The sequence below is a fragment of the Mandrillus leucophaeus genome, unplaced genomic scaffold, assembly GCF_000951045.1.
Source record: "Mandrillus leucophaeus isolate KB7577 unplaced genomic scaffold, Mleu.le_1.0 Scaffold129, whole genome shotgun sequence".
NCBI classification, from domain to species: Eukaryota; Metazoa; Chordata; class Mammalia; order Primates; family Cercopithecidae; genus Mandrillus; species Mandrillus leucophaeus.
In genome coordinates this window covers 2,026,513-2,036,105 of record NW_012101243.1, presented here as the reverse complement: position 1 = coordinate 2,036,105, position 9,593 = coordinate 2,026,513, and the positions used below count along the sequence as shown (strand labels likewise).

At 39.4% G+C, this 9,593-nt stretch overlaps 1 protein-coding gene across 3 annotated transcripts in view; it reads right to left on the bottom strand.

The window, feature by feature from the left end:
* Positions 1-9,593, bottom strand: part of TRPC4AP (transient receptor potential cation channel, subfamily C, member 4 associated protein) — a 77,387-nt gene that overhangs the window by 56,016 nt on the left and 11,778 nt on the right. For 2 of the 3 annotated variants that reach the window (XM_011972414.1, XM_011972415.1), the window contains exon 2: positions 7,861-7,977. The exons of the other annotated variant lie outside the window; for it this stretch is intronic. In XM_011972414.1, coding sequence (XP_011827804.1) covers positions 7,861-7,956 — 96 coding nt within the window. In that variant the 5' untranslated portion in view covers positions 7,957-7,977. The remainder of the gene's footprint in view (positions 1-7,860; positions 7,978-9,593) is intronic. 3 annotated transcript variants of the gene reach the window in all.

The window sequence follows — 9,593 nt, the reverse complement described above, 5'->3', positions numbered from 1 at the left end:
AAAAAAAATATATATATATATATATATGTATATAAAATTCTCAGAAGAATACACAGGTAAATCTTTGTGACCTTGGATTAGGAAATGGTTTCTTAGATGCACACCAATACCCAAGCAACAAAAGATAAAATGAACTTCATCAAAAGTAGACTTTGTGTTTCAAAGGACACCATCAAGAGGTGAAAAGACAGCTACTTAATGGGGGAAAATATTTGCAAATTACAAGAAATTAGTATCCAGAAACTAATACAACTCAATAATAAAAAGACAACCCAATCAAGAAATGGAGAAAGCAGATGAATGCACATTTCTCCAAAAGTTCAATAAATAAACAGATGATCAACATTAGTCATCAGGGAAAAGCAAAACAAAACCACAATGAGATACCTCTTCATACCTACTAGGATGGCTATAATGAAAAAGACAAATAGTAACTATTAGCAAAGATGTGGAGAAAGTAGAACCTTTATACATTGCTGGTAGACATGTAAAATGGTGCAAGTGCTTCAGAAAGCAGTCTGGCAGATCCTTAAAAATGAAAGAGTTACCAGTAACTCCACTACTAGGTATACACCAGGGGAAATTTTTCTTTTTTTTTTTTTTTTGAGACGGAGTCTCGCTCTGCCGCCCAGGCTGGAGTGCAGTGGCGCGATCTCGGCTCACTGCAAGCCCCGCCTCCCGGGTTCCCGCCATTCTCCTGCCTCAGCCTCCCGAGCAGCTGGGACTACAGGCGCCTGCCACCACGCCCGGCTAATTTTTTGTATTTTTAGTAGAGACGGGGTTTCACTGTGTTACCCAGGATGGTCTCGATCTCCTGACCTCGTGATCCGCCCGTCTAGGCCTCCCAAAGTGCTGGGATTACAGGCTTGAGCCACCGCGCCCGGCGGGAAATTTTTTAATACGACAATCTAATAGAAAATGAAAACATGTCCATATAAAAATTTACATGCCAATGTTCATGGCAGCATTATTAATCATAGCAGATTATTAATAACAGTCAAAAGTGAGAACAACCCAAATGTCCATCAACTGATGGATGGATAAATAAGATGTGGTCTATCCATACCATGGAATATTTCTTGACAATAAAAAGGAATGGAGTATTGATACACGTTATGACATGGATTAACCTTGAGAACATTATGTTAAGCAAAAGAAGCCAGTCACAAAAGACCACGTATTGTATGACTCCATTTATGTGAAATGTCCAGAATAATTAAATCTATAAAGACAGAAAGATTAGTGGTTGCCTAAGGATGGGGGAAGGAGGCCTTGGGAGGAAATGGAGAGTGGCTACTGAAGAATATGGTATTTCTTTTTTGGAGTGATGAAAATGTTTTAAAATCAATTGTGGTGATAGCGATATATAACTCTGACTATACTAAAAAACCGAGTTATATCTTGTAATATATCTTTTAAATGGGTGACTTGTATGACATGAATATCTCAATAAAGCTATTATTTAAAATAATAAAACACCTCATGCTCAGTTAAAGAAGCTAGACATAAAAAGCCACATGGTGGATGATTCTGTTATATGAAATATCCATAACAGGTGATATGGTTTGGCTCTGTCCTCACCCAAATCTCACCTTGAATTGTAATAATCCTCATGTGTCAAGGGTGGGACCAGGTGGAGGTAACTGGATCATGGGGGCGGTTCCCCCATGCTGTTCTCGTGATAATGAGGGAATCTCACGAAATCTCATGGTTTTGTAAGTGTCTGGCATTTCCTCTGCTTGCACTCACTCTGTCCTGCTGCCCTGTGAAGAAGGTGCCTGCTTGTCCTTTGCCTTCTGCCATGACTGTGAGTTTCCTGAGGCCTCCCCGGCCATATGGAACTGTGAGTCAATTAAACTGTGAGTCAATTAAACTACCCAGTCACAGGTATTTCTTCACTGCAGCATGAGAACGGACTGATACAATAGGCATATTATGGACATTATGGATATTTCACAATAGGCATAATACAGACATAAAATAGATTAATGGTTGCCAGAGCTGGGGAGAAGGGGAGATGGGGAGTGACTGCTAACTGGTACAATATTTCCTTCTGGCATGATAAAAATGTTCTGGTTATCACTGCACAATACTGATGGGTGGTTACAAGAGTTAACTTTATGATATGTAAATTATATTTCAATAAAGCTGTTACTGCTGGGCAGGCAGGGTGGCTCGTGCCTATAATCCCAGCTACTCAAGAAGGTGAGGCAGGAAGGTCATTTGAGACCAGGAGTTAGAGAGTGCCTGAGGAACAGAACAAGACCCCTAGAACGCTAACAAATATTAAAAAAAAATTATCCAGGTATGGTGGCACGAGCCTGTAGTCCTAGCTACTTGGGAGACTGAGGCAGGAGAATCACTAGAGCCCAGGGATTCGAGGCTGCAGTGAGCCAGGATTGTACCACTGCACTCCAGCCTGTGACAGAGTACAACTCTACCTCTAAAATCATCATAACAAGTTTTAAAAGCTGTTATTTTAAAAAATTCTGTTACACAAATTCTAGGTTAATACAAACAGAAAAAAAAAAATGTTAGAAAGGAATACACCTGAATCTCAACAGTGGTTGAATGTTGGTGACAAGTCCCAAGATAGTTTTTCACATTTTCCTTGACAAACACCTTTTCCTTTTAAAATGAGGACCTTTGTTTTCCAAAAAAGTTCAATTTCCACTTAAAGCATTTAAAAATAATCTATATGCTGAGAATATGACTAAGCCCGTATGTTTAAAGACATCCCGTATATACATATTTTACTTATTTTTTATTATTGTTTAAATCAAGCTAGGAGTTACCCTAGAACAAAAAGAAAAAAATTCTTCCTTAGCCCCTTCTAGCTATCGGCCTATACTGAGGCAGCATATCCAAGACACCTCAAGCCAAATGAAGAAAGAAGATTCCATAGCATTTTCTAAATTAAAAAGCCAGTAGGCAAATCTTTGAGACTAGATAGTTCAGCTTGAGGGTCTGAGAAAGCCTCTGTTCATCTCACACCAGCAACAAATCTTTAGAAAGTAAATCTACATGCCATGAGATTGCTCCTGGCATGAATGTGACACTATAATTCAACATCCTGAATTAAGAGAGATGTGTTATTTTAGCTTGAAGCAGCAGATTAAAAATAAAAATCCTAAACTACTACACCACAGATTGTCAATTCTAGAGAAGCACTGGGTTCAGCTTTCTGCACATCTGTATTTAATGTCAACTGCACTTGTAGGAGAGAAAAGCAAGATGTCTCACGACTTGGGGCAACAATGAAAGTTGCCCTGAATGTAGGCCTGCTTTGCTTTGTATAATAGAGACCTAAGGTCATCCTCTAGAAAAGGTGGAGTAATTATTATAGAGTATATAACAATTTTATAGCCTGTTTTCATCATGAATTTTCCCATATTATAATTTTAACATTATATTAACAACTTCATAAAATTCAGCAAAATAGAATAACCATTACCTTCTCCTGGTAGACAGTCATTACAAATAATGTTACACCTAACCGTCTTGGTAAACAAGCTTTATCTCATTTTGACTTATGTCTTCAGGAGAGTCACAGAAATGGAAACAACAGGGCAAAATGAGTAGTAATGTTTAAAGCTCTGAAGTATACTACATAAATTCTTCTCAAAAGAGATCACATTCATCCAAGCAATATGTAAGATGCTCAAGTGCATAGAATGTATTTAAAATAAATTCACTTCAAATGGAAGATAGACTATGTCAATGAATAAAAGTTCCTGAATGCCAAGCAACGGCTTACACCTGGCCCACAACTACTGAAAAGCTGGAAGATTTTTACCTACAAATCTAGATTTCCCATAACCTCTCAGGGAAACAGTCAATGGAAGAAGAAGAGTCATTTCCCCCATAAAAGCAGGCACACACTCTCCTAGTCCACCACAGTCCTCATACTCGTTTAATTTATGCAGATGAGCTTGCTCTGGGTCTGCTTCACTCCACTTAGTTACATACTTCACATCTGCTTTGTATACTCTAAGATACACTTTTCACAGTCATGTTATAGATAGGGTTAGGTTGACAAGGAGTGATCCCACTGAGCTTTGGGCAGCATGACCCAAGAGAGGCTTACTTTGGGTTCTTGCTAGTTATTAGCAGAGGAAGAAATAATAAGCTCGGTTTGGAAAATACTACCAGCAGCAGGACAGCAAGAGAGTTCACTAACAAATGCACCCAAACTGAAGGTTAGTGAGGTACATAATGACTTAAGCAGGAGCCCATGTTTATAAAATGACTGGGATTCCTGGAGAAGCTGCCTTAACTCAAAGCAGGAGAGAAAACCCCCACAAAATCAAGAACAATTGATCCAAAGATGTCTGAAGATGGGATAGGATCCTACTAGAGAGCCACATTTCCACTGAAAATAGACACCAGGCTAGAGACCTACATTATTATATTTCCTCCCATAAATACATCAGTTCTTACTGAGTAGATTTCTTGATGAAACAACTCAAAACTAAAGGGTCTCTTGTGCTGGTCAAGTAAGTAAATGCTCTAAGACCACCGGCACTGCTGTGGAGAGGGAATGCCGAGCAGCAGTTAAAGAAGAAAGGCTGTGGCTGATGACATGCATGCAGATGTCACACTCAATCTTTACTTCAGTGGAAAATGGCACCTTTAAACAAAAGGAAACTTTAATAACTGAAGTATAACGTGATACCGTTTAAAGAGTAAAATTTTTTTTGAGACCGGGTATTGCTCTGTCACCCAGGCTGCAGTTCATGGTGTGATCTCGGCTCACTGTAGCCTCAACCTCCCAGGCTCAACCAATCCTCCCACCTAGCCCTCCAAGCAACTGGGGCTGCAGGCATGTGCTACCACAATCGGCTAATTTTTTGCATTTTTAGTAGTGATGCAGTTTTGCCATGTTGCCCAGGCTGGTCTCTAACTCCTCGACTCATGCAATCCGCCTGCTTCGGCCTCCCAAAGTGCTGGGATTACAGGCATGAGTCACTGCACCTGGCCATGAGTACAAGTCGTACATGTACAGTTTTACACACTGAACACCATTCCTGTACAATCACCACACAGATCAAGATAAAGGCTAACCACAATACCCGGAAATGCCCTCTCCTTCACGTTCACTTCAGGTAATGGGGTTATGGGCAAATATCTAGGGCAGAAAAGTCAGATCCGAACCCTTCACTCATTACACCAAAACAAATTTCAAATGGTGCAAACATTTAAACATATACAATTAAAAACTGTAAAATATTAGAAGGAAATAGGTATGTAAGTTTAAATCCAACAGTGGGAAAGGTATGAACCAAAACTCTGAAGCCATTAAAGACTGATCAATCTGACAATCTAAAAATTAAACATATCTAATTTAAAAATAATGTCAAAATTTAATTCTCAAAATAGGAAAAAAAACCACAAATGACAAAGGGCTTTAAAAAATCAAAAGCACTTACAAATCAGTAAGAAAAAGGACAAATAAATAGAAAAAGGTGCAAAACAGACAACTGGCAGAAAAGAAACTACTTATAAACACAAGAAAAAATATCCAATCTCAGTCATAGAATGAATTTTAAAAACTGCAGAGAATTTATAAAGAACTCTTACAACATAATATTCAAAAGAGATATATCTCAACTAAGAAACTGAAAGAGGAGACAGTAATTTCTCCAAGGAAGATACACAAATGACAAACTCAAGAAAAGATGGTCATCACTGGCCATCAGGGAAATGCAAATCAAGACCACAATGAGGTGTCTCTTCACACTCACTAGAATGGCTATAATCATTACAGGGCTGGAGCAGGGGCTCATGCCTGTAATCCCAGCACTCTGGGAGGCCAAGGCTGGGGGACTATTTGAGCCCCGGAGTTTGAGACCAGTCTGGGCAACAAAACAAGACCCCATCTCAGTATTTTTTTTTTAATTTTAAAACACTTTCAAAATGACAAATAACAAGTGTTGTCAATGATATAGAAAACCTGAAACCCTCAGACATTGCTGGTGGCAATGTAAAATGGTAGGGCCTCTGGGAAAACATTCTGGCAATTCCTCATCCAATTAAACATAGAGTTACCCCATATGACACAGCAACTCTAGTCCTAGGTATGTATATGCCCAAGAGAAATGAAAATATGTCCACAAAGAACCTGTACAAGAATGTTTATAGCACTGTTACTCATAATAGCAAAAAGACGGAGGCAATCCAAACGCCTCTCAACAAATAAGAAATGTAGCATACTCTCACAATGAAACATCATTTGGCCATAAAAATGAGTACTGATACATGCTACAATACGGATGAACCTAGAAATCATTACGCTAAATGAAAAGAAGCCAGTCACAAAAGATCACATATTATATAACTGAATTTATACAAAATGCCCACAACAGAGAAATCTATAAAGACAAAAAGTATACTAGTGTGGAGAGAGGGGGAGGAGGTGGCAGAGGTAGGGCAGTGCTAGATAAAACACATGGAGTTTCTTTTTTGGGGTAATGAAAATGCTCTAAAGTTGACAGTGGTGATGGCTGCACATATCTGCAAATATACTAAGAACAACTGAATTGTGTACTTTAAATGGGTGAAGTGTATGGTATGTGAACCATATCTTAATAAAGCCGGTTAAAAAAACTATGGAAAAATACCATTTTTTCTCACATCTGCTTAGTAAATACTTAAAATACACTGTTTGCTGAAGGGGGCTTCTGGGTACTGGTAATGTTCTATTTCCTAATTTGGGTGGTAGTGCAAAAGTGAATTTATTTTGTGGTAATTATCGGTGTAATTTTCTGTATGAAGGTTATACTTCAGTAACAACATCCATAAAAATACACACATAAACACAATATGTTGGTGATGGTATGGGTAAACAGACACTCATACTTCGTTACTGGGGATATAAACTGACAAAACTTCTTAGGTAGGTAAACTTCAGATTTATACACAATAAAAAACATATGTTCTTGTTCCAAAGGTATATACTCACATGTGTACAAAAATATGTACAAGATCTTTACTGCAACCTTGTCTGTAAGAGAAACGGTGTGGAAAAATTATAAATGCCAATCAACTGGGGCCTGGGTAAATATATTATGGCACAATCACACCAGGGAACACTAGCCATTTAATCTTTTTTTTTGAGAGAGAGTCTTGCTCTGTCACCCAGGCTAGAGTGCAGTGGTATGATCTTGGCTCACAGCAACCTCAGCCTCCTGGCTTCAAGCAATTCTCCTGCCTCAGCCTCCCGAGTAGCTGGGATTACAAGCATCCGCCACCACGCCCAGCTAATTTTTGTAGTTTTAGTAGAGACAGGGTTTCACCATCTTGGCCAGGTTGGTCTCGAACTCCTGACCTCATGATCCACCCGCCTTGGCCTCCCAAAGCGCTGGGATTACAGGCGTGAGCCACCATGCCTGGGCTAAAAATTTTAATTAAAAAAAAAAAAGAGACAGAAGAAAGAAGGTACAGGATAGTGTAACCGTGTATATGGTATATCACTCTATGTGGGGAGAATATAAACTAAGGTGGAGGTGGAGGAATATTTACACACATACACACACACACACCCACACACCCACAACAGAACATCTTTGGCAGGACACACAAGAAACTAGTGATCACAACTGGTTCTGAGGAGGGGACACTGGGAAATTGAGAGATGTACTTTTCACTTTGTATTTTTTTAAAAAGGTAGACACCAATTTAAATAAATGAATTATTCTAAAGCAAAAGAACGCTGCTTCAACATGTAAATGCCACTAAGCTTCTAAAAGTTAAAATCTGAAATGTTACAAATTCTGAAATCTTTCTTATCTCCCATTTCAAAAGTTAAATTCTCAAACCATTAAGTGGTAGTAACAGTAGTAATAATAAATAGCTACTTACATCAACACCTCCAAACAAGTCAAAAATATAAGTATTTGGATAAGTGGTTTCTTGGGTAAGTTTCCTCTCTTCAGTAACAAATGCCATAGCCTCCATGGAGAGAAGAGGAGAAATTTCCTAGTTTTTTAAAAAAAAAGTACATACAGACATTGTATTAGTAACCAACACAGGCCAGACACTAAAGCATCAGTTTGTGCTCTAGTTCCAACTTAAATTCCCATGAACACAAAGACAGTCCCCAATGAACCATACTTCCTAGTATTCAGGCCCCTGTAAAGCCCTTTCTCACACTGAATCTGTGCTGGTATGACATACCTCAACTAACAGAATGTGGTAGAAGTGACACTAGGCCACTTTCAGCATAAGCCTTAAGAAAGCCTGGTAGGCCAGGTGCCGGGCTCACACCTGTAATCCCAGCACTTTGGGAGGCGAAGGTGGGCGGATTACTTGAGGTCAGGAGTTTGAGATCAGTCTGGCCAACATGGCAAAACCCTATCTCTACTAAATATACAAAAATTAGCCAGGCGTGGTGTTACACACCTGTAATCCCAGCTACTCGGGAATCTGAGGCATAAGAATCACTTGAGCCAGGGAGGCAGAGGTTGCAGTGAGTCAAGACAGAATTACTGCACTCCAGCCTGGGCAACAGAGGGAGACTGTCTCAAAAAAAAAAAAAAAAGAAAGAAAAAAAAAAAAAAAGCCTGACAGACTTGGCTCTTGTCATCCTGGAACCCAAACATCATGCTATGGGAACAACACAGACAACTGGGGAGGCCATGAGGATAAGAACTGAGGCCACGACCAATATCCTTAGCTGATCTCCAGCTGACAGGCAGCACTAACCTGCCAGGGATGTGAGAGAGACCACTTTGGATATTCCAGGTATCTCAGTACCACCCTACCCAACAGCACATGAAGCAGAAGAGCCACTCAATCAACCAAGAATTGCTGAGAGATAAATGATGCTTGCTACTTTCCGCTGCTAAGTTTCGGGGTGACTAGTTCTGTAGCAATAACCAAGTCACTGCTCAAACGTCATCTCCTGCAGGAAGTCTTCCTGATTTCCCCCAACCAGAAGCATGCTCTTCAGACCCCCCAAACAATCTACAACTCATTTGTAACATTTAGCACTTTTACTTTGCACCTATTTACAAACCTATGTTATTTTGTTATTTCTTCCCTAGACTAAATGTTCCTTGAAGACAACACAAACAGATCCCACTTTGTATTCCCCACAGATTCCAAGACACAGTATTTGATATAGTACACATAGGGTAGTAGTTCCCAAACTGAGGGCCACAGAATCCTTTGTTGGAACAAAGCTAAGAGGAAAAAAAATCTTGTAAGAAAACCTAAAACATAGTAAGTTTCAAATAAGTATTTATTGAATGAATAAAGAAATGATGACCACAGCAAAGATACACAAATATTAATTTCTCTCCCCTTTAATTTCACCTCAATCTCACATCTGAGATTCTGCAGGAAGCAAATAATGTGCAATTCTTTGAAAAGCATTTTTAAACAAGTGTAAGAAGCTATAATTATTTCTTTTTTTTTTTTGAGACGGAGTCTCGCTCTGTTGCCCAGGCTGGGGTGCAGTGGCCAGATCTCAGCTCACTGCAAGCTCTGCCTCCCAGGTTTATGCCATTCTCCTGCCTCAGCCTCCCGAGTAGCTAGGACTACAGGCGCCTGTCACCTCGCCCGGCTAGTTTTTTGTATTTTTTAGTAGAGAC